The 26,743-nt window shown below is 40.6% G+C and overlaps 1 protein-coding gene across 1 annotated transcript; it reads right to left on the bottom strand.

Moving 5' to 3' along the window:
• Positions 1-8,983: 8,983 nt before the first annotated feature.
• Positions 8,984-11,650, bottom strand: LOC147637348 (uncharacterized). The gene has a single exon (XM_086798853.1). The coding sequence runs from the start codon at positions 11,496-11,498 to the stop codon at positions 9,489-9,491; it is 2,010 nt and encodes a 669-aa protein (XP_086654979.1). The 5' UTR covers positions 11,499-11,650; the 3' UTR covers positions 8,984-9,488.
• Between the last annotated feature and the right edge of the window lie 15,093 nt (positions 11,651-26,743).

Raw genomic sequence — 26,743 nt, forward strand, 5'->3', positions numbered from 1 at the left:
ATACGTGAAATTCCTTGTTGGATTTGACATTCACTCTCACAGCTAGAAGTTTCGTACTTTCCTGGCTGTACCGCACACTTCACGACATCTTTGGTGAACCCGACGTGAAACTGCTGGGGTGAGAGTGTGGTGAAACATACAGCGAAGCTATGGCTGAGAATTCTGAGGGCCAGGGGGTTCATTTTGACCCCGGAGTTATGCAGATGTTCCAAATGTTTTCCATGTACATGCAACAGCAACAAGCTGCTGAGAGGGGACAGATTTCCATGACCAAAGCCTTACAATCAATTGTGAAAAAGGTAGATCAATTTGATGGGAAGGACATTACAAAGTATCTGCGCAATTATATAAAGGAGATGGAGCTAAATAGGGTGACCGAGGAGGATATGGTTCGAAGTTTCGAGTTGGTATGCGTTCCTGAAATAAGAGAGCGCATAAAAGGATTGCAGACAGCACAGGGTGGCAGAAATTGGGAAGAATTCAAGCTTGCCTTAAAAGATGAATACTTCATGGAGGATTCTGAGCGAGTGACTAAACGAACTTTTTTGGAATGGGTCACAAAACCTAAAATGGGAATTTCTGCCACAGAATTGCTAAGGGAGTTTGAGAAGCGATATGCCCAGTTGTCAAGAATAGAGCGTGCAACTTTGGACAGAGAAAAGACAGAGCTCTTCTTGCAGGCAGCTGGGAAAGATCTCCAGGAGACATTGGAAATCCTCCTTGAGGATAAAAATACAGAGCAAGGATTAAAGAGTGATTGGAATGATGTTGAGGATGCAGTCACTATGTTAGCAAAGCGGCAGCGGAGGAGGGATAAAATGGTGATGGGCTCTGCAACCCCCATAGCTGCTGTTACCCCTGAAAATTTATCCAAGCCAGCTGCCACAATTCCTAAGATAGATGGGCCGATGGATGAGCTTATCAAGGGTATGCGTGATTTAAAATTGAAGATGTCCAGGATCGAAGAAAAAGGTCTACCATTGGGGCAGGCTTCTATGCAAAGGCCTCAAATTAAAGAAGGGTTTACATATAGATGCATATGGTGTGATGACCCAGAGCATGCAAAGAAGGATTGTACCAGCTATAAAGAAGCTCTTAAAAATCAACTTGTGTTCTTCAAAGATGGGAAAATCCATCTTACAGAGACTGGTCTTCCGCTGAGTACAAACTTTGGGAAAGGAGGGATGAAAAAGCTGGTAGAGGATATGGCTGCTAGTCATGCCATTTCTATGATTGAGGCAGCGACCTATGGATTAAAGGTTGGTCAACAAAAGCAGGGATTTGAGAATGATGAGGATTATGAGAATGAGAATTTTTGGCCGTCAACAATGGAATTAATTGCATCAAAGAAAGTGTCAAAGCAAGCTTTGCATGAGGCAGGTGATTGTATACGTCTTGAGACTGGCTGGGAGGAGCCTGTGGATTCTTTATCCATTCATGCCTATATTGCCAAATGCCAAAATAATGAGGCACAGGTAGAGGAGAAACGTAAAAGGGAAAATGAGGAAGGAGGGCCATCAAAAAGAGTTACACGTGGAAGTGAAAAGAAGGATCCTGGACCATCACATATGCCTCCACAGCATAGCAGACCTCCACATGATGTTTCAATGGAAGAAGTGCCAGCAAAAATGAAGGAGAAGGGTAAAGGGAAAAGTCCACTCTACAAGCTTCAATCTGATATTGAAGTTGCAACAGATCTCAAAAAGGTGCTTGAAGAGAGAATTCTAAACAGCAGGGTGGAATTCACACTAGGGGAAGTCTTGGGAATTGCAAAGAAAGAATTTCATGATGAAATAATAGATATTATACGAAGAAAAAGGCAGTCCATAATTGAATCTATTCCATCACAAGGGGAGGCAAGCACTTCCAAGACTCATGGTGTACAGGTACAGAAAAAGGAAGAGAGAGAAAATGTGGTGGAATGTAATCACTCTGCTGATGGGGCACGACAAGTGCGTTTTGTGGAAGAAGATGATGAAAAAGAAGTTCTTACAAAGAGTCATTACTCCAGGAGCCATTGGGCAAGAGCCACCACTGAAACCCTTGTCAAAATAGGTGATTTGGAAGAGCCATATGTCGCTCTAATTGATCATGGGTCTGAAATAAATCTTATGGCTAAAAATCTCTACAACAAATGTAAGTGGCCAATGGATGTGGATCATGGGTGGATGATTAAAGCAGCTAATAATTCATCTGGAGAGCTTTATGCTGCATGCCCAAATGTAAAGGTAACTATAGGGGATGTAAAGGATGATCAGAATTTCTTTGTTCAGGAGATGTCATCGTATCCCCTCATTCTTGGGCAACCCTACATTACAGCTGTAAGGATGGAAACAAAGGTTTTGGATGATGGTTCAGCTTATGCAAGAATAAGGAGTAAAGATGGCAAAAAAGCTGTTCAGTTTTTGACAGTTTGCATTAATCATGAAAGGAATCGTGAATCTCTTCGGGCACAGTCACTCCCAAAGATAAACAGAGAGTTTATGAATTACAGGGAGATGAGGGATTTTGGCCAGGTGCCATTGTAAAGCGGGATTCCAATGGTACAAGGGGAAATGAGTTCTCACAGGACTCAATCAATGTAAATAGTTTTTCAGCAAATTTTCAGGGATTCTCCAGCTATGGGTCACTGGTTTTTGTAAAAAGCAAGGATTTAAAGCGTGGCATGCAAAAACATATACAAAATGAACAAAAAAGTTTTGAGCAGTGTGGTCTTTTGGAGAAGAATGAGTTTATTTCAGGGGTGCTTGATGAGGTGTCATTTATAGATACTATGGATGTACTTTTTGATATGAGAAGAGCATGCTTACAGGGTGGAAATGAAATGATAAAGGTGTCATCTGTGGAGATGTATGATATAATCCAGGAATTTGAGGGGGTGGAATGTAAAAACATGAATTGTGAGATGGATGCTCATGTTGATACAAAGTACAAAACGGTTGCAAAAAAGGTGAAGCCAGTTGCCTTGCCCTTGCCACCAGGAAGCAAGGAGAAGATAGATGAAGCTTCTATGCAGCCAAATCTTAGAGATCCGAAGAAAATTGGGCATAAATTTACTCAAGAAACTCTGAAAGAGCTGAAGATTGGTGAGAGGGATTTTCTGTTGCCAGTTGAAAGGGAATGCTTTGAGGAGATGCTTGTAAAACATGGGAAAGCTTTTGCCTTTCAGCCGCATGAGATTGGTTGTGTTGATCCAAGTGTAGCAGCACCAATGGTGATCTTTACTGTTCCACATGTGCCCTGGAACCTGCGGCCAATTCCAGTACCAAAGGCTCTCTTGCCAAAGTTGATGGAATTACTAAAGGAAAAGATCAGAATGGGAATCTTGGAGCCTTCATGTGCCCCATATTCCAACAGATGGTTTACTGTACCAAAGAAAAATGGGACATTGCGCTTTATTCAAGACATGCAACCTGTAAACAAAGTCACAATCAGGAATGTGGGAGCAGGTCCAATTGTGGATGAGTTTGCAGAAGCATTTGCAGGGAAAGCTATATACTCTATGGGTGATTTGTATTCGGGATATGATCAGTTCCAGCTGGATATACAAAGCAGGGACTTGACCACAATGAGAACTCCTTTGGGATTAGTAAGGATGTGTACCTTACCACAGGGAGCCACTAACTCAGTGGCACATATGATGAATGGAATGAATAAAGTCTTACGGGACTTCATACCACAAAAAACTATGCCATTTTTGGATGATGTGCCAATAAAGGGCTGTGAGGAGAAAGACAAAGATGGGAATTTGGATTCAAAAGGGTGCCGCAAGTTTGTGGCAGATCATATAAAGGATTGTGACATGATTCTATCCAGGCTTGAAGAAGTGAATCTTACTTTATCTGGGCAGAAATCAGTGTTTGGGGTTGGTGAAGTGCTAATAGTGGGACATCTTTGTAGTACTAGTGGACGCCGTCCTTGTCCAGCCAAGATAGACGCAATACAAAGAATGAAGGAAATATGCATTAATGTTACAGAGCTGAGGAGATTTCTTGGAGCATGCGTCTTTTATGTTATTTGGATCCCACACTATGCACATGTAGCAGATCCTCTTTATCAGCTTTTGAGGAAAAATCAAAAATTTTTGTGGAGTGCAGTACATATTAAAGCTATGCGGAAGCTGAAATATTTGCTCCAATCATCACCCATTTTGAGAAAGGCAGATTATGAGTGTGGCAGGCCTGTGATTGTTACAGTTGATACTAGTCCTACTGGGATTGGATGGGCAGTAGGGCAAGATGATGAGGATGATCATAGGTATGTAATTAGATTTGGAGCAAAGGTATTAAGCTTTCGGCAGCGAAAGTATCCACAGATCAAGAGAGAATTATGGGGGATTGTCACTGCTCTAAAATGTGAAAAAGAATATCTTATTGGGGCATCTGTACTGGTGGAGACTGATTGCTTGCCACTTCTTGGGATGATAGCAAGTTGTACCACTCCAGATATTGCTATGCTTAGGTGGATTGCTTATATCAAGTCACTAAATCCTGAGTTTGAGCATATTGCGGGAAAAGATAATCCAGTTGCAGATATGCTATCACGAGCCAGGTATGAAGAAGAGGAAGAGATGGTTAGTGACATTGATGATGTGGGTACAAAGTTCTATACTACAGCATATGCAAAGGGGGATCATATTTGCTTATCAAATGCACTTGAGTCCTTTATTGAGGAAATATATGAAGGGGATTGGTTGCTTATTGGTCAATATTTGAGCACTCTGACAAGGCAAGAGAATTGGTCCGACTCAGAATTTAAGAGGATCCGCAGAAAAGCATATGGTTACTTTCTAAAGGATGGATATCTCTGGAAGCATCCTAAACAGAGAAATGCTATGCCACAGAGAGTCATATGTGATAAAGAGACTCAAGGAAAGCTTGTGAAAGAATTCCATGAGAGTCTCTGGGCTGGGCATAGAAGTGTGTGGGCCACATTTACCAAAATAAAGGAAAAATATTGGTGGAAAGGAATGTACAAGGATATTTCCCAATATGTGGAAACATGCATAGTATGCCAAATGTACTCAAATGTGCGGCATCGTGATGGCTTGCAACCAACCTACCCACCTGCCATGCACTACAAATGGGTAGTGGATCTAGTTACAATGCCTTTGGGAATTTGGCAGATGCGGTATATAGCACTAGCAAGAGAAGATTTGACAAACCAGGTAGAAGGGCGTGCTCTTAGAACAAAGAGTACGGAAACAGTATGCAAATTTCTCTTGGAAGATGTGATCTGCCGATATGGTTGTGTTGGGAAAATAACAGCTGATAGGGGTGAGCTAGATGTTGAAGAAGCAAGGGAATTCTTCTCTAGAATTGGTATCAAACTGTCTCTAACATGTGCTTACAATCCTGAAGGCAATGGGAAAAGTGAGCGAGGACATCCTCCAATCATTAAAGCTTTGGCTAAAGCATGCAGAGAAAGGATGAGAGAGTGGCCAAAGTTGCTACCATATGCCTTGTGGGCTGACCGTACAACTCATAGCTCAGTGACAGGATACATGCCTGCAGAATTAATGTATGGTCAGAAGCCAGTGATGCCAGTTGAAGAAGTAATTCTAACTTGGAATGTATTGCCCTGGGTGGAAGGATTGAGCAGAGATGACCTCCTTGCATTGAGAATAAGACAGTTGGAGAGGAGGCCTGAAGATGTAGAGCTTGCTAAAGCTCGCCTGAAAGATGCAAGACTGAAAAATAAAGAAAGATTTGATAGTAGACACAGACTCCGGCCAAAACCTATTGAAGAAGGTGATTGGGTTCTAATGTATGATAGTAGCCTTGACAACCAATTCACTGTTCAAAGAAAATTTGCAAAAAGATGGTTTGGCCCTTACATTGTCAGGCATGTGCATGGAAATGCCACATATACTCTGTGTGAGCTTGATGGAACAGAAGTAAAGAATCTTGTGGCTGGCAAAAGAATCAAGATATTTAAAAGAAGGCATGATGGTGATCCTTTTGATTCACAAGAGATTCAGGATGAGAGGCTTGACAGTGGAAGTATGGATATGATTGAAGAGGAAGAGGATGATCTCCCTGGAACTGCAGAAGATGAAGACGACATCCAGTTATATGTGGACCTTGATGAAGATTTGGCACATACCAGAGGATGTGCAGGTTTAGAGGGGGTGGATGTCGTGCTATGGCACGTCTATGATATGAAACCGTGCATGTGAGGCCGTCAAATACACATCCAGATGCATGAGGTTATGTGCCATGACGAATCATTATATGATGCCTGAGTATATATGTTCATATTGTAGATAAGGTTCAATAAGACAAGCTGAGGCTGAGTCAGATTTAGGAGTTTTTTGTATATGAGTATGGAGGATGATGTTTTTGCTGTTACTCAGAGCTCATGGGCAAGTTAGAAGCATCCAGATATATATGATGGCATGAGAGCATACCAATGCACAAAGGAATGCATTTATGAAGGCATGGAGAAATACTTGAATGAGCAAATGGGGATTCCATAAATCATATAGGCCGACATGATAATTTATAAACTATGAAGGTGTCAAGAGAAATGGAGACTTAATGAGTATCACAGTGCCGAGGAGTTTATTGAATGTGGGAAAAATATGGAGATTTAAAAAAAAAAAAACATGGGGCTTGTGTCTTCATAGGTGTGAGAATGCTTTGGGAATCTTGAGTTGTGCCAAAGCAGGAAATTCAAAGTATTATTGGCTAAAATGCCTTATGGGCTTGTGTCATGCTCTCCAAAGTAAGTGTGCCTACAGTGGTGCAATGGTTTTGTTTAGGGATGATGTTGTGTGTATATCAAGAGTCACATGCATTGTGGTTTTCCTTTATGGATGATGGAAGCGAATATAAGGTTATGTCTTACTATTAGACTTCTAACCTTAATGCTAAGGTTAGAAGAAACATATAATGGGTGGCATAACCTTAATGCTAAGGTTACAAGAAACAAATAATGAATGGCAGCGCACGTGGAAGAGAGAAGATTCTTTTATTTGGAAAATTCTGGAGCGCAGCTTTTGGAAAAGGAAATTCCCGCATCAGTAGTGGGAAAAAGGTGTGAAGGCGCCGAGTTCTCCGCGGGGGAAATGGGAAAAAGGACGGAGCTTCACGGCGGCAAACCAGAGTGGAAAAATATTATGCAGCGTTGAAGTTCAGCGTCGAATCTACCAGAGAATTGAATCTTTTGAATATATTAACTGCATATGCTTTGTAGGTGCTAGAATTAGAGAGTAATTCTAGTACTATATAATGATACAATTCTGGGAAAAATCCACTTTGGAAGGACAATACACAGCGATGCTGCTTGCGATTTTTTACCTTCGAATGACCGGCGCATAGCTTGTGGTTGGTGATGTAAATAAAGAGAAGCACGTTTTCAAATCGCCAGCTAAGTGTTTGTTTGTTTATTTCCCTTTAAAAAAAAATATTCTCACTATATATGAATGGAGAAAATCAAATATTTGATACACCAAAAAGAAATTGGAAATGAATAGAGAGAGCATGGGAAAAAGGCTAAGGAATTTGGAGCTCGGTGATTGGTGAAAAATGCATTGAAGCTGAGGGAAATTTGCCTTACTTTCTTCTCATATGGATTTTGAAAATTATGAGTATGTGAAAGCTATGCCAAATGCAATATTTTGCTTGTGAGATGTTAGGATATTAAGGCAGGTTTTCAGGTGATAAAGGACATCTCGAAATAATGGTTTTGAGGGCACTGGATGTAACACATGTATACTGGAAAAATTAGAAAGCTTTATTATGCCCACATGTGAATGGTTCAAAGGGGATTTCATGCAATTCTGTGCAATCATCTGGATGAATTCAAGGATGTATTGAGGGAAGAGGACACATGTATTTGTCATTGGAAATAATGATGTTCAATACTCCTTGGAAAATCTTATACGTGAAATTCCTTGTTGGATTTGACATTCACTCTCACAGCTAGAAGTTTCGTACTTTCCTGGCTGTACCGCACACTTCACGACACCGTATGCTTAGGTTGGCATGTCCGTATGCTTAGGATGGTACGGCCAGACGCTTAGGAAGGTACGCGACTGCGGCAAAAATAATAATAATTTAAAAAAAAGCTTTTTCAGGGCGATACGTCCATACGCTTAGGTTGGTACGCCCGTACGCTTAGGTTGGCACAGCCGTACACTTAGGAAGACCTACAACCATGGCAAAAAAGATTACTTTTTTAAAATTTTTTATGAGGCGATACGCCCATACACTTAGGTTGGCACGCCCGTGCGCTTCTAAGGTTAGTATGGCCATATGCTTAGGAAGGTATGACCGTGGTAATTTTTTTTTATTTTTTTTTTTCAAAAAAAATTCGGGGCTATACATCCATACACTTAGAAGCGTACGCCCGTGGCCTTAGGTGTGAACAGTTGTGGCAAGTTTGAAATTCGAATTTGAATTTGAATTTGAATTTGAATTTTAAATCTGGAGGGAAGTGAGTGGGAGACAACTAAGATCCCCTCATTAATGCAAGGTAGGTGGGAAAAGGCTAAAGTTAGAGGCTATCTCTAAATTAGTGGATTTTGACTAATTTAGAGTAACTTTAATTGAACTAATGATTAATCTTCTTAATCCCATTGTTAACTAACTTTTAACCCTATGAAGACAACGAAGGTCTTATGCCAAATCTCCAGTTTAGAGCACCGAGATTGGTTTAAATATTTTTCAATCAAATTGGGGATCAATGTTGGCAGGCAAAATTGGGCCAAAAGAAAGGAAAATAGTGATGACTACTCAAAAACCACCCATGGCTTGGGATTTTGTATCTAGCTTAAGTCACTTCGATTTTTTTTGTTATAACTCTTATTCGTGCAAAGACAAAGGCATGCCATTAAAATACAAGTATTAACAAATTATATAGAATCCTGGTTTGACCTGCATAAATAATGTCAAAGAATGACGAAGTACGGAAGGATATACTGATTGAAGTGCATTCTAAATCTTTTATGACACAAGTAAATTGCAATATTGGAGCAGGATGATAATAAAGAATATTAATATGATTAAGAGAAATGATCATTCGCGGTCTATTCAAAGATAGGAAAGACTCTCATTAAGCAAGGAATGGAAGCTAGAGCCCTTAATTTGTTCAAGGTATTGATTTGAAGTGGAGGCGAACCGTTGAACTTGGGTACTCAAAAATGGATCAGACCGAAGAAGAGGCAATGCTTGCTGAGAGTTTTTTATATTATGGCCTTTGCCTGGATTCAAATTTGTTAGAACAAATCTATATAATCTAGTCCAGTAGTAGTAGTGGTGGTGGTGGTGGTGGTGGTGGTGGCGGCGGCGGCGGTGGCGGTGGCGGTGGTGAAGAAGCAGTAGAAGAAGGAGAAGCAGCAGCAATGCCCCATGGCTAAAACACGCTATGCACTCGAGGAATACAAAGATTGCCGGAGTTATTATATTCTGTTATCTAAGGCCAATATATCTCATGATGGTAGATCATGCAAGTCCTGGGTTGATAGAGCCCTCTTACCTCACGTTTCAAAGCAGTGGAGACCTTTGTTGGGAAGGCGTAAGGGCGGGGCTGAGGTTGAAGGTGCTGCGAGAGCCAGGGGTGTAGATGGGGCTCTTTTGATCAAAAACCTTCTTCCAAACCTCGGTGAAGGCACGGATGATGGCGGGGTGGTGCTCCGTGGAGTTGAGGGAGAGGAAGCACTGCAACAACTCCTCCAAGTGGGGAGCACTAAACATCTGCTTCTCCAGTATCATATCCACCATAGAGTCGCGGAAATCCACAAAAGGGTCTTTGGAGCACTTCACGACTGCAACACTATTCTCCCCGACAACATCATGATCACCTCTATTACTACTAATCATGTCCTGTCCTCTAATTACTTCTCCTCCTCCTCCTCCCTCTCCTTCTTCCTCCTCCTCCTCCTCCTCCTCCTCCTGTGCATCAATATCGTCATTGTTGTTGATATCCATGTTGCTCCCACCTCGAATGTCCATGCTGCAGCTCGCTACCTGCAACCTTGATTGCCTATAATTAGTGCCCATGGTCACTTGTTTGGATGATCTGTTGCTTGTTGCGAATATTGAATCGGAAGTTTGTAAGCCTGTCGGGGTGACCATACTCGAATTAGCAGAGCTCTGATCATCGTCACCTGATTCCCACTCGACTTGCTTGTCTTTGAGCTCCCAACGGGCTTGGAGCTGAGCTTTTCTCCTAAGCGCAGCACTAGCTGCCCCTCCCCTCCGACTACTGTAGCTTCTCCAATTCTTCTTCCTGCGTTGAGCCCTATGCATCATCAACATGCCTTTCTGAGCGCTAGGGGGCGTTTCGCACTCACTATTCGTCTCCTCCTGCACAGTGGTACTTATGCTTTTCTGATCAGAGGCTGCTTCAACGATTTCCAACTGGCCTAGCTGAAAAGCACGCTGCAGCCATGAATTCTGATCACCAGCGGAAGCCTTTGCCTTATATTGCTCCTCAGCTAATCTCGTATTAATGAAATGGCCCGGATTAGATACCTTGCTGCTGCCTGCAGTAATCGAGCTTGTAATTTGTTCAAGCTCGCCACTAATGTCCCTCTTTTTGGGTCCTGGGCTTTTCTTCTGATTCAGAGTTTTATCTAAGCTAGGATTCCTATTACTAGTAATGATTTCCGTATGGCTAGTTAAAAACCCACCAGCTCCAGCTTCTTGAGATTCTTTTATCACACCATGGTACCTCCCCAGGAGCTCTGTGCTAGAATTAGAAGAGTGGGTCATTATGCCTCGCTCAAAAGAAGAGAACAAGTTGTCATCACTGGTGGAGGATGAATAATTCTCAAACGAGAATGGCTGATCTACCATTAATGTAGAAGTGGAATTAGAAGAATAAGGAATGACCTTCATGCAGCCATTGCCAGGACCTTTGGATTTGTAATTAGAGCTCCACTTCATTGGCTGCTCCGAGCAGTTGGCTTTATCACCATCATCACCACCACCACCACTATTAAGCTCATTAGTATTGCTACTTCTACTTCTGCTCATGTGGCCGCCATCTCTCTGCTTCTTCTTCTTCAAGACAACCTTCTTCTGATCCCCACGTTTTGCATAATCTGCCGCCCCTTCATAGCTTCCAGCTAGTCTACTAACACCATCCGGAACCACATCACGCTCATTAAGGGGAGGACTGATGATCAGAGGCTGGGTAGACTTAAACAAACTGCCCACGGGCCTTTGAGAGGGACTTGGGCCCCTTGGAGAGCAAGGGTGGGGAGTGTCCACGTCGACATCCTCATCTTTGACTTGATTATATGTGCTAAGCTGCGAGCTAAGTCCCGCTTTAGGGAAAATTTGGACAGAATTAACACATCCAAAGCAATCGGAGCCTTTGATGATGGGCAAAGAGGAGTTAGAGTCAGAGCATAGTGTGATGTAAGAGCTCTTGGGCAAGCTTCGGGGGCTGATGTTGCAAAGGCTAGTAGCGGTTAAGGATCTACGCCTGCGCTGCAAGCTTTTGATGCGGATGTCGTTGAGCTTGTGGAACCATAAGACCTTCCCCATGAAATGATAGGATTCGAAGAAGAGGCGATCACTTGTTGCTGGTATGAGCCAACTGGTCTATATTATTGTGATCGACTGCAGAACAGAAAAGCAGTTATGGTTGCAATCAACTTGGCAGCACCGAAAAAGCAGCGCAAAGTGCATGAGAATGAGAAGACTGAGAGCGGAGAGCGATTGCTTTCAGGGGCGCGGATTATAAAGGTGGCGGGACGATGGGAATTGCCGCAGAAATGGCCGGCCGGCCTTTTTGTCTGGGCTTAGGGTTTGCGAGGGGGACGCGCAGGCGGCAGCGGCCGGCTCTACACTGCCCACAGCTACTGCCCTCGACGGCCTCCACGAGTCACTTTGTCCTCCTATGCACTGGCAGAAGCTTGGATTTTCTTGTCCACGTCTCAAGGGATATCGGCCCCGCCTTCAAAAGTGAGCATGCCCCATCATCATCATTCCTCACGTCGTCCCCTTGCGTTGCGTTCCTCTCCTCCTGCAAAAAGACACTCCACTTGTTTTTTCAGTTCCAAACCATTTGCTTCCAAAGCCCATCCGGTTGGAATAGGCAGATGAGGTAGGCACTTGATGCCCATGGTTTATGAAAAAGTCACTCTCCTCAAAAGTCACTTCTTTGTGGCTCTTGTGAGCATATGTTTTTGCACGATCTTGTGTGCTACGAATGCTATCTCTTGCTACTTTTAGCATATCTTGAATGTCCTTAAGGAAATCCTTGACAGACTAAATTTTCCTCTTCTATGGCTACAATAGATCTTAGCTGAAAACCATATGTAAACATGAATGGACTAAATTCAGTCACCAAAGGTTTTGAGCTATAATAAGAAAATTCCAATAGTGGCAGGTACTCCCCCCAATTTGATTGCTTTCTACTGACATACGCTCGAAGCATATCTTCTAGCACTTGGTTGACTCTTCCTATCAGACCATCATACTATGGACAGTGGTTGGCCATACTCATACTTAGAGTAGTATCCAACTTTTTTAAGACTTCTCTGTAAAAGCGACTATCGAACTTCATATCTCTACCAAATACTATATCTACTGGTAGGCCATATAGCTTGTAGAGATGTTGGATAAATAATTTAGCTAGCTCGAGTGGTTTTACCTCTTTTCTAGTAGGAATTAACTTGGCCATTTTAGTCAACCTATCTACCACCACCCAAGCCAAATCATATCCTCGACTTGTTTTAGGTAACCCAGTGATAAAATCCATGGAAATACTCTCCCATTTCCCTTTGGGAATATCCAATGGATGGAGCAAGCCTCCTACTTTGAGACACTCCTGCTTATTGACTTGGAACTTCTTGCATTTCAGCACAAATTCTTGTACATCCTTAAACAAACTAGGCCAATAGAATTGTCTTTTAACTAGTACATAGTTCTTTGTACACCCTAGGTGGCCCAACACTTGGACTATTATGACTTTCAGTAAGAATTTAGCACCGAAAGTCACCAATAGATGGTACACAACCTCTACCTTTCTAAAACAAGTACCCATCATCGATAGAAAAGTTTCTAAATCTTTCCCCCCTCCGAACTTTATCACCCCCATTTGAAACAATGTCAAATGGTTGTGAAGGGTCCACCCCCGAGCTCTCCATCTTGGTACATAACCCAAGAGACTCATCCAAACTCTCCGGACTAGAACTCCCTCTTCTTCTTGGAAAAACCTTGGCTAATCGTTGTGGATTAGTGCTCCCCTCAGATAAGGAAGGCAATTGTTGTTGGCAAGTGCATACGTGTGTATAGTAAACCAAACCTCTGAATAAGATGGATCGTGCTTACACAAACCACGTAGTGAATCCAAGGTGGCTGCTGGCAAGTATGTGTGCATGTACAGTAAGCCAAACCTCTGAATAAGATGGATCATGCTCACACAAACCATGTAGTGAATCCAAGAACTTGTTCTTGAATATGATGAAGCTCTTCTTGTTCAGCATCGGTATATGGCTCAGCACCTCCGCCACCACCTACGTTAAACTTACCTCTTTAACGAAGTTGAAGGTCAAACTCTTATAGGATCTCCGCCCACCTTACTTTTCTACCTTTTAACTCATTTTGACTTGAAATCCATTTCAATCTTTCATGGTCCATACGGACCTCAAAAGTAGCACCATAAATAATGATGCTATTTTCTAAGAGCAGGAACTACTGTGCAAGTAACTCCCGCTCATAGGCCGAGTAGTTACGCTAAGAACGGTCAAGATTTTTTCTTTTAAATGTAATTGGGCATCCCCCTTACATTAAACCCACCCCAATGGCTTTCCCATTAGCACCTTCTATGACAATTGATTCAATAGGGTCCACTATACTCAAGTTAGGTGCATCTACTATTGCAATTGCAACCTTGAGTTTCTCAAAAATACTTTGTTGCGGATCCTCCCAACGAATAGTTTTACCTTTAGTTCTTCTCAGTTGATCTATCAATGGGACTGTGATCTTCACGTATTCCTTTATATGTTGTCGGTAAAACCCTGACAAACCTAGAAAAATTTGTATTTTTTCTAACTTTTTTGGCTCAGGCCATTTGAGAATAGCATCCACTTTCTCAGGATCCATCCACATTCCCTCATTCGATATAATATGGACTAGATAATGAATTTCCTCAATAAAGAATTCGTATTTACTTTTCTTCACAAATAACTGGTTCTTTCAGGAAAACTACTATGAATTTTTCTAAGTATGGATGTAAAATGTTGTCCATCAGCATCATAAATATAACTGGCACATTTGTCAAACCAAATGGCAGCATGACCAAAAACTCATAATTCCCAAACCGAGTTCTAAACAACATCCTATGCCCTGGCCTGATGACCTGATGGTAGCTTGACCTAAGGTCAATTTTAGAAAAATAATGTGCACCATTGAGTTGGTCAAATACCTCGTCGATGCAGGGTACCTATTAGATACTTGTTCTTAGTTTTGTAATTTGATTAAGAGCATAGTCACATATGTATAGAACTATCTTTCTTTTTTTTTACCAAAAGAATAGGTGAAGCCCATGGAAAAAAACTAGGTTTTATGAAACCTTTTCTCCCATAATCGGCCAATTTTTGCTCCACCTCCTGTGCTTTGGAGTGGCTTAGTCTATAAGCAAACTTGCTTATAGGCTTGGAACCTAGTAAGACATCCATGGAATGGTCTACCTCCCTAGATGGTGGGACACTATCCAACAAATCTTTGAGAACTTAACATCCTGATACTCACATAATAAAGAATTTAAAGTATCTATGTACTTACTATTTTTTATTGTCTCATTTTTAACCTTAATTTTTTTAAGATTTTCTCACATGTAGGCAAAATAGGCTTCACAGAATAGAGGTCTCATCTAAGGCCATTTAAAGTTATTGTTTCATTATTTACGAAAACATTATTCACTTTTGTTTCATCTACGGAAACAAAATTATGCAAAAGATTACAAAGGTATACCTACTGAATCTCGTCGAGCTCAACAAGACACAACTCCATGGATGATATCAAAGGCATAGCTGGCACATCATGCTCAACACACAAAGTAATGCATCTACCCTTATGTATGAACTCTAGGTTGTTATCTTGGTAACTACAATGCAAGGTAGGGCCTAGGTTATACAACCACTCCCTACCTAGATATGAATCTTCCCTAGCTAAATGCATGACTTGGAAAGTAAGCGTAGCTTCATAGCCCTACATAGCAAGTGGCACTCCCAAAACCATCGTGTCCCAAATGGTTTTGTCATAACCATTAGCAAGCAATAATGTACTTACAGTCACTCTTGGTCTCGGCGAGGTTCAACTTTTTGACTAGCGACAAGTAGTTAAGAAAGTTATGCATGGCTCCATCAGCGATTATAATGGTGACTCTATGGCCACCAATCTTGCCATATAAACGAACATATCAACAAACCATGTGTGTATTCTTAGTGAAGTTTGTGAAGTTATTGTTCATTCTCAACAAAAGTACACTACTCAAGCCAATAAGAAACGCAAGTTTATGGCTTTTAAAAAAGGAGGTCCTATGTATGGCTTTGAATAGAAAAATAGAGACGAAAGAAGTTTAGAGAAACAACCTGTAGATAAACTACTAAAGTTAAACTTTCTCCTAGATTTCATGGTCTATTCAAGATTGTTAATAAGATTAATTGACAATGCTTTCTATTGGGATATTGGATCACATTGGCATATTTTATACCAATCTATTCAGACCCTTTTGAGGTAGTCTTCTAGCATATGATCCTCCTGGTTTAAAAGAAGACTCTCACATAGTAGAACCTGCAGTGATTGTTGATCATGACCAAATATTAATAAGAAGAGGCAATATTTATCACAAATATTTGGTGAAATATAAAGGGCGCCCCATAGAAGAGGCTCAATGGCTACCTGATTGCCTATATGTCCATGATTGCATCTTACTAAGGTACTCGCCCATGGTGATTAGATATTCTTTTGAGACAACTAAGGATAGTTGCTTCTCAACCCCGGGGCATGTTATGAGTATTATTTCTCACATTTTCTATTATTTGTCTATTCTTCTAGAAGGGTTTAGATTGGGACACCTTTCAAAATTCGGGTTTATAGCCTACCTTGATCATATATACAAGTTTGACTCTATATATGCATGTGGTATTGGTTGTATTATCTTGCTTATATTTAGACCTATGTGGATATTTATATGGTATTTAATCAATTAATTTAGTAACTGATTGGTATAGTTGATGTAAGTGCAAATCCTTGGGTTGGATAATGGTAGTGAGCCAATGATGGTCAATTTTGAGACTGTTGACTTTGGGTATCAGTGGATAAATATTTCTTTATGCTAGGCACCCACCATTTCATTGTGTTGTGAAACATCAATATTATTTATTGGCATCAAATAATTATTTTCATAGAGCACATATGAAAGCTTTCATGTAGAGACAGTTAAATTGATGTAAAGGTTGTAAATATTGTGGTCAAAGGTAAACATCCAATCTTAAGATAAAGACTTGTGGGTAAAGAAATTCAAGCTATTTTTTTATATTGAGAGCTATTTTGAGCCCCAAAATGCTAGTTTTAAGAATAAAAGATCAAAATATGCCATGAGGAAACATGGGTTCACTCATGTGTGGGTGCAAATTGGACCCGATCTTGAGTATTGTCTATGCTTTGTGGCAATTCGATTTTATTAGCATTGTGCAATTTAATATTCGTGGGCCTTTGTCTCCCAATAAACAAACAGCTCTACTATGTCGCGACATCTTTGTCCTCTCCCTCACTATAGGATCCAATGAATCCCTTGTACAAGATCTTGCATAGATACAATAACAATGGTTGCCATCTCTACTAAATCTAGAAGAGGAAGCACTCACATTTAGCAAGAAGAGCTCTAAGGTACCTCATGTAAAAAAGACTTATGTTTTCCCCCAATCATTGCATGGCATAATCTTGGGGGGGGTGCACTAGGATGAGAAGGAATCCTTAATTATACCATCATTTTTAATCAGAGATTTTTTTGGCATTAAAGAAGAAACTTGTGTCGATCGAGCCTTTACATCCTACCTGAATAGTAACCTAGGACTTGAACTTGACACGACTACTATTCACTTAAATTCACCATCAGATGTATATAGAGACAGCCTACTAAGACAAGCATCATATGTATATAGAGACAGCCTACTAAGACAAGCATCAAATTAACTTGACGTGACTGTTGTTCTCACCACTCGAATTCACCATCAGATGTAGATGAAGACAACATGTTGACAAGCACCAAATTAATTGGCATGGCTTTTGTTTAACCGGGGATAACCTCAACTCACTATTAGTGTGCACTATTGGCATGGCTTTTGTTTAGCCGGGGATAACCTCAACTCACTATTAGTGTGCACTTGTCACCAAAGGTGGCAACACACTAATGAAAGAATAAATGTGAAACTAGTTGGCTCACATGCATCTCCTTTTATTCATCTCTACATCCATCATGGGTGGCAATGAGAGCCAATGCGATAGCTATACTACTGCAGATTTGAAGTTTTTTCTATCTCCAACGTTACTCTTCCCCAAAAAAATTGAAAGAAAATCTTATATAATGACTTTTTTAAAGCCTCCTCTTCTAAAAGGGTCTTTCTAAAACCATTAACAAGGATAGTAACCTCAAGAGACTCACTTGCATGTAAATAATGAGCTAGAAAATGTGTGTGAAACCACTCTTAAGGTGGTTAAAACATCTAGATATTATACCTATTTGCCATCATTGCTTAGAAGAGTCTCATGGCTATAAAAGTATGTACTCGATGTATTCAATATATACAATCAATCCAATACATTTTGAGTCGTGCTTTACTTGTGTATTATAGTTCATCAAGTAACCTCTCTCTCTCTCTCTCTCTCTCTCTCTCTCTCTCTCTCTCTCTCTCTCTCTCTCTCTTCTCTCTCTCTCTCTCTCTCTCTCTCTCTCTTAGCCAAAATAAGGACATGCTTATAAACTAACCGGTTTTCTAGGCCAGATTAGCATATTTTGCCGGTATTTTAACTAAAAACTAGTAAATTTGAATCGCTTTTTATAAGGGCTTGATATATTTCTAGCCAAATTTTCCAAATTTTAGCCCTAAGTAAAAATACAATGTCATTTTTATCAAGCCTTGGGACTCTCATTCACGCTCTTAGAAAGAAAAAACAACTCACAGAGAAGAACAAGCACAGCAGGTGACGCAGACAGAAGTGAAGAAACAGAGCAGATTTTTCATATTTTGAAAAGTGGAGGCCAAATTCTAGTTGTGTGATTGATTAAACCCAAAACTTGCTTAGCAATTTTGTGATACACATACTTGAGAAGGTTGATATGTGATTGGTTGGAACAATTATGCATTCTGGAGCTGATTAAACAGGTTGTCTACAGTGATTATGCATTATGGAGCTGATTATGAGCTGATTAAACAGGTTGTCTACAGTGATTAGTAAAACAGAGAGTCATTAATCGGCTAATTACTCTCTCAACTTAAATAATTGGTCTAATTCCTCTTACATGGAGTTAGTAGAAATCATTGCTAAGCTAATGAATGCCTGGTCTCTCAATTTGGATAAGAATCAAAGGAATTAGAGCACTTTTACTGTTTTTCTTGGTTTTACTGGTTTTTCTCAAAACAGAGAAGGGGATTTGATATTTTTGGTATGTACGCACCTTGGTTGGTGTTGATATGCAACATTGAGATTGTTTAGGTGTCAATGCAAGTTATCCACACTTGATTGAACCACTACATTGTAATTTAAAGCCTTGGAAAACGTGCCAAGATAGGGTACTTTGGACTGCATATGCCAGTTCAATCAGTTTGATTTTCTACATCAACAGTGAAGTTTGTTGAGTACTTTGGAGTATCTAGAACACTTATTAGAGTGTGGTTGAGGAAGACTCATTTACAGAATTGGACATGTGTGGAAGGTGCATTTGCATTGAGCAAATATGTCAGACAACCCAGTATATAGATTGTGGGTGAGAAGTTGGATAGAAAGAACTTCCAGGCATGGAAGTACAGGATTAAAAGCTTTCTGAAAGGAAAAGGGTTTTGGAACCTTGTTACAGGTGCGGAGCCAGAGCCAGAACTACCCCGACAACCTACACAACAATAGGTTATAGCTCATAAATAGTGGTCAAAGAGAGCATACAAAGTTTTTCATTACTTGTCTATATGTATCTCGGATGCTATACTCATACATATACATGATGCTGAGAATCCCAAGGATGCATGGGATACATTGGTAAAGCTGTTTTATACAGATACTAGTGCTCGTAAGTCTCAGTTGAGATAACAGATTCATAATGTGAAGCGGGAAGGAAGGAGTATCCATGATTATGTTCAAGAGATAAAGAAGTATGCAGATGCATTGGCAACTATCAATGCCCCCATGCCTGATAATGATTTGGTAGACATTACCTTGCGTGTTCTTTGTCAAGGAGTACAAGTCTTTTGATACATTTATTTCTGTTCGGAGTACAGGTTTACCAGATTTTGATGAGTTGGTTTCACTCTTTCTTGTTGAGGAAATCAAACTCAGTGACTCTTTTCATGATGAATCTACTAGCCATGATGACAGTGGCAGAAATCAGGCTTTCTATTCTCACAAAGGGGGTTCAGAGGCAGGGGGGAGATTTGCATCACGTGGTCGTGGTAATGGTCCTGGATGGCAAGATAGGTCACCACAACAGAATTTTCAACCTACATATGGTGCTAGAGGTGGTCGTGGATATACACCTCAGAGAGGCAGAGGTAATCCTCGCGGAAGAGGACATTGGCAAGGCCGACAAACATCTATGCAAAATGTGGAATGCCATTACTGTGGGAAATTTGGTCATATGGCACATGATTGTTTCGGTAAACAAAATGATTTGAGAGGGGGTAGAGCACAACATGGTGGACATTATGCATAACATGGTGGAAATTATGCAAATGGTGGAAATTTTGCATCAAGAAGTAATGATGGCAGCGCAAATCACTTGTTTGCCAAATGAAACATGTCGTGGGATCTATGATGACACAGTGATGACACTTGGTATATGGACTCTGGAGCATCAAACCATATGACTTTTCATGGCGAATGGTTTGAGCATATGAAGCCTATGGATGTGAAAGGCTATGTGGAGACAGGAGATGATACCCAACATGTTATCACACATGTTGGAAGTGTACCATTGGTTATGCACAATGGTGAAACAAAGCCTATGCAGATGTCTTCTATGTGCCTTCTATTACAAAAAGTTTGGCCTCATTTGGTCAAATGGTGGAACAAGGTTTACAGGTTCGTTTCAACGAGCATGGTTGCTTCGTTGAGGATTTTAAAAATGGATGTAGAGTCATTGCCAAAGGCAAGAAAGAAGGCAGGTTATTTAAGTTAGATACTAGGATTCCTGAGTTGAAATCAGCCATGTTCTCTAAAAGCCGAAATGTGGTACAGGACATTGACATGTGGCATAAAAGAATTGGACATGTGAACATACAAAGGTTAAATTACATGCAGGCAAGAGGCATTGTTAGTGGGCTGCCTAGATTCAAGTATGATGGGAATATGCATGTCTGTGATGCTTGCCAGTTTGGGAAGCAAGTAAGGTTGCCATTTCCTAAAGAAGGCAACATGAGTAGCAGGCCACTTGAGATAGTTCATAGTGATGTATGGGGTCTTGCACAAAACCCATCCATTAAAGGCAGCTTGTATTATGTGACATTCATTGATGATTTCAGTAGAATGACTTGGATTTACTCTCTCAGAGAAAAGTGAAGTGTTGGGAAAGTTTATGGACTTCAAAGCTTTTGCAGAAAAGCAATATGGCTCTTGGTGGATAAAATGTTTGGGGACAGATGGAGGTGGTGAATACACCTCACATGGTTTTGAGAATTTCTTGAGAAAGCATGGCATAAGAAGGCAGCTAACTTGCAGGTACACACCTCAACAAAATGGTGTTACTGAGAGGAAAAATAGAGTCATTTGTAATGTGGCTAGGGCGATGCTCAATGAAAAGAGCATGCCATATTATTATTGGGCAGAAGCGTGTGCCACACCAGTGTATGTACTTAATAAGACACCCATAGCAACCATACATGGAAGTACGCCAGAGATGCGTCTTACAGGTTTTAGGCCAGACATCAAACACTCAAAGTGTTTGGTTGCATACCTTATGTGCATGTGCCAGCAGACGAGAGAAGGAAGAAGTTGGATCATCCTAAGGCAGAAAAGTGCATTTTTATTAGGTATGCACAGGATCGCAAGGCATATAAATGTTACAATCCACAAACTAGGCAAGTGGTTATCTCACGAGATGTGGTGTTTGATGAACTTGCTAGTTGGTACAAGGCAAAGGATGAGGGTGTCATTGATTCCGTTGATGCTGATGTGCATGTGAACTTGCCACAAGCAAGTTCTATTTCTATGTCTGGGCCAACAGAGTCTGAGAGTAGCACTATACGTCCATGGTAGGATGCTTGAGACATGAGAGTGTGAGCACTGGTGGGGGAGTAGTGCTGTGGATAAAGGGAAAAAGAAGGTTGAAGGAATTGGCATTACAGGTTATGAGTCATTAAGTTCAAAAAGTTTGGATGAGGAACTTGGCATACCAGTTTTACGCACACCAGGTGTAAGGCAGGATAGACATGTGCCTCCACATGCTAGAGTGACAGGTGTTCAAAGTGATCCGCATGCATTACAGAGATCCCAAAGGGTTAGGTATCCACTTGACAAGCTGACATATCATGACTTTGCTATGCATTACGTATATATGACCTCTTTGGTAAAGCATGTGGAACCTACATGCTATACAGAAGCTATTGGGAAGCATGTATGGGAGAAGGCAATGGATATTGAGATGGACGCATTGGTTCAAAATGACTCTTGGGATTTGGTTGCCTTACCACAAGGCAAAAATGTCATTGGTTGCAAATGCGTTTATAAGGTGAAATGCAAATCAGATGGTTCCATTGAGCGCCATAAGGCACGGTTGGTAGCTAAGGGTTATGCACAAACCCAAGGCATGGACTATGATGAAACGTTTATTTCAGTTGTTGCAAAGATGGGAATAATGAGAGCAGCAATGACTGCAGCAAATGGTTGGGAAATGCATCAAATGAATGTGAAAAATGCATTTCTAAATGGTTGCTACATATGAAGGAGTATGGTTAAAGAGTCTCTTGGCTGATTTGGGTGAGCCTATTGATGGCAAAGTTGTCATTCATTGTGACAACATGAGTAGCACACAGTTGGCCAAGAATCCAGTTTTTCATGTGCGGACCAAACATATAGAGGTCCACTATCATTTTGTCAGAGAGGAAGTGTTGGATGGCACAGTGGATTTGCAGTATGTGAAGACTGGAAGGGCAGAAGGCCGACATCTTTATAAAGCCACTTAGCACGGAGAAGTTTGAGTACTTCCATACTATGTTGGGAGTACATGGGATGAGCTTGAGGGGGAGTGTTGAGAGCTTTGATAGCCCAAGCTCATCTACATCTTCATCTATGGCAGTACATCATGAGCTTGAGAGGGGCTGTTGAGATGCAAGCTCGATGTCAGATTGTGCCAGTTGCACTATGTGCTGGCATGTTAGGTAGTAACATGTGTGAGACATAAATGACCGCGTCCACCTGGTCATAGTGTGTGGACATTAGCTAGGGTTAGCAGTGTGTGGACACAACACAAGTAGTGTGTTGTAGATTATGGATTATAGCTTTATACATTGTGTGAGAAGGGAGATGGCTTCCCTCTATGGTTAGCGTTTGATAATATATTAGGGTTTGTTCCTGTGTGTGTGTCTCCTCTCCCTCTACCTGTTTTTCATCAAGATACTCTTAACTTACCCTCATCTCCCTCCATCCTGTGTCCTGCCAACTCCCTCTGCCTGCTTTCCCCAACTCTTCCTCCCCTCCTATGTCAAAGCTACTTCTACCCTTATTGCAAATAAGTGCACCTTATAGCCTTGAAGCCTACATAGATAGCTCAAACCTATGATGCCCTCAATCATGCTTAGTCATGTGTAGAACACATACTCGTATAATAAACATAGATTCTTTAATGAAATCATTCATTGAACATTTCTTGATGAATATATTAATGAAATGATATATTAGGAATAGCTTAGAAACATACATTGAAAGTGGTTAGACAAGGCATATGCAACATAAGGTTGAAGACTTTAGAAAAGGATAAGTAGCCCTCTTTTTCTAAAGGAGCATACTCATTTAGGAGCTTCAACTTCTCTTTTAATATTGAACATAATCATGTAAGCATGTTTTATGTACTTGTTTATGATTCACCTCTAATAAAATCTATAGATCTATAAGAAACTCAAGTAGATATGATTTTAAGAAGACGATTAATATTGAACATAATGATGTAAGCATATTATATGTACTTGTTTATGATTCACCTCTAATAAAGTTTAGAGATCTATAAGAAACTCAAGTAGAGATGATTTTAAAAAGATGATTCTCAAGACAAATAAAATAGAGCTTTTTGGGTGTTGCAACCAAGGTTCATAAAAGATAATAGACTCTTAGCTTTTCAAAATTAGAAAACTTTGATGAAAACAAAGGTTTCATTAATAGCACAAAGAAAGATGATTAATTTCATTTAAGTGGGGATGCAAGTGATGATGTTCAAGGTTTTAATCAAGAGAGTAGTTAAATTCAATGGTGATAGCATAAATTATCATGGGACTTTTTCTCTAATATATGCGAAAACTTTGGAAAACTACCATGATCAAATGATAAGATGACACATCTGAATATTCCTAGTATTCATTTTTAATTTGTTGTATAAAAACTTGTACCCCAAATTTTAGGTGACTACTTAGATTTTTTATGTTCTCAATTTTATGAAGCAGTCAAATTTTACGTTATTTTGAATCCGGCAATACATATTTTTAGGAGGATCTTTTGAAGATGCCAATTGTTTGCATCTCCAAAAGTGCCTCACACAAAAGAACTCCACATAGAGCTGTCCACTTATTTGATGTAGATATGGACTGCTCTCTATGATATCCATAAGCCCACAGAGTCTTGTTGAGTGTTGATTGATGAGTGGTGAAGTACACTAATGACCATGGCTGTCCATACAGTAAATTTACAGCAATGGCATCCTTCATATCATCATCGCATTCTATGCATATAGCTATCCAAAGGCACCATACAACTGTACTTTTCAAAATGTTGGTTTAAAAAAACTCCTCCCCTAATGATCGCGGCTAGTAGACTTACATATTTTTAAGTGAATCCCCCAAGTCCATGAATGTCAAAAATTTGTATCCTTGTGTTTTCAAGAAAGAAATGGGTCTTCTAAGTTGTTGGGGGCGGGGGGGGTGAGATTATAGATATAGGGTCCTCAAGTAAAGAAAACCAATTAAGCCACCTCTATTTTTTCTTCGAACAACATGGTAGTAGTTTTCATAAGAAATGTAATCACACGGATTTAAAAAAGATGTAAAGCATTGAGTTAATAAGATTTAAAAACCAAAGTTTTCTCTCTTTTCTTATTAAGATTAGTCTTATAAGGAAAATCTATATATTTTTTTAATAGCTTCTGAGGATTTTTTATAGAAAACTATTTTCTTTCTTTCTAATAATAATAATAATAATAAGGTATTTATTTTTAAAACAGAGAAAACAAATGAAACTTGAGTGCCTATATTTTTACTTGGGGGGGGAGGACGAGGTGTAAGAGAGTAAGCGCGGCCGCCGCTGACTACGATGCCCGGGTGTGCGTTATAATGAAGGCACTCCTGCAGAATGTCATCAAACTCCAAGGTGACGGCGTCTCGATAGAACTTGATGGGCAGGGGGCTGTGATTGGTCACCCTGGCTACGCACGTGCCGAACGCTTCTTGCAGGAAATGGTTAGGGTAGAGGGTGAATATATCTTGAGCGAGGAGGCTGATGGCGTTGCTGCAATCTTGTTTGGAAAGGCCCACATGATTCCTGTCGCAATGGAGGAGCTGCAGTCCAAGGCAGCACCACGTCGTCGTACTACTCATCATCACCATGGCGCACGCCGCTACGAGAAGCACAACGAGCCGCGCCCCCTTTGCTGCTGCCATTGTGCTCTGCAGAAGAACCAAAAACAACCGCTCAACGATCGACGTTGAGTGAGACGGCGGCGCACCTGTCTCGAGGTAGAAGCTCCGGCTGCTTAAACTTAGCACGCACCAACCGTTGTAACTTTTGGCCGCGCGCCCATGAAAAAATCAACAAAAAAAATCACTATGGAAGAAAAACTTTCAATGTCATCCTCAACAAGATGATCTAAAGGAACACATCATGAATGGATGAATGGCTCTACAAATTAACTACACACACACACGACGGCAGGCGCCTTGTCCAATCGAATTCCCTTCTTCCCAACAACCAAAAGGAAGGGACAAGCTCCTCTTCCTGTTCTTCTCATATGTAAACAAAATGCCCATGCTACAGAGAGAGGACACAAGCTGGGTATGGATATGAGGGAATCACAAGCTGGGTATGGATCGATATGAGAGAACAAACCACAAGTGAACTAATCTAGAAGATAATCACCAAAAAAAAAAACAATAGCACCTTAGTTTTTCACGTGAAAAAGTAGAGATATTGATTTGGGACCACATAATTGGCATGAGAGATTCTTTAGTAGTTCAGGAGGACTTGAGATTGATTGAATGCCTCCCCACAACTTGGCCAATAGGTCAAGACAATGGAAAGGTAATTTTACCTAAAGCACCTTGGATCTTAACAAAGAACAAGGAGAAGATGCTGAAGGAATAAATTGCCTCCTTTTGTACCCCTACGGGCCCTACGGGTGAGTAGGCAATTCCACTTCTTATTAGTTGTTCGTCCTCACGCCATGGCCAGCATGGAGCAGGTGGTTCAGGTGGTTCACTCCTTTGATTCTTTGAAAGATGTAAAGACACTTGAAGAGGTAAAAGATGAGCCTAGTGCCAATGAGAACCTATTTGATTTATTAAGGAGAGCTGGGCACGATGAACGTCTTCTAGATGTTGAGCCTATATTCAATGTGCCCTTTAATTTAGAACAAATTGTTAAGGACATAGCAAGCTCTATGTTAGGGAAAGAGTGGGAGGCATATAGTAAATTTGTTAGTACAGAAATTATAAATGAGGGATCATCACAATATGTTTACATGTCTAGCCTACCCTATCCTCATCTGAAAAGAAGAGCATGTCAGGCAGGTGGGATGCTATTCAGAAGATAAGAGGATAAAGATTTGCCTTCTACAAGTCCCATGAAATAAGTTGAAAAATTAAGTAAAGATTTACTGGAAAAATAGTGGGTTTTTAATTTAACCTACACTGCTATCAATCTCGGTATATTTAGATAAAATATATTTCCACACATTGACGGCGCACCTGTCGCTCTCGACGATGAAGAAGCTCCGGCTAGCACGCACCTCTTCACATCATCAACCGTTGTAACCTTTGGCCACGCCCATGAAAAAATGTAGCTCCAAGAAGACCATCTCTTTAATATCCATCAAGCCGCCCGAAACCCTAATCTGCGCATAGCATCTTCTCAAAATGTGTTTTGAGTTTAAAAGATAATTTCTCAATCTTTACAAACAAGATTATAAAATTAGAAGAAAATTTACAAATATTTACAATGATAAATAGGGAGGAGAATGAAGCTTTCTATTTTGTCTCCATGTCCCCCTTTGTCTTCTCTGGTTTTGTGGCCTCCTTTGTCTCCATGTCCCCCTTTGTCTTCTCTGGTTTTGTGGCCTCCTTTTGTAAACTTGAACTTCAGTTCTTTCCCAACAC

This window comes from Cibotium barometz, chromosome 6, assembly GCF_041138505.1.
Source record: "Cibotium barometz isolate CiBa-2024 chromosome 6, ASM4113850v1, whole genome shotgun sequence".
Taxonomy (NCBI): Eukaryota; Viridiplantae; Streptophyta; class Polypodiopsida; order Cyatheales; family Cibotiaceae; genus Cibotium; species Cibotium barometz.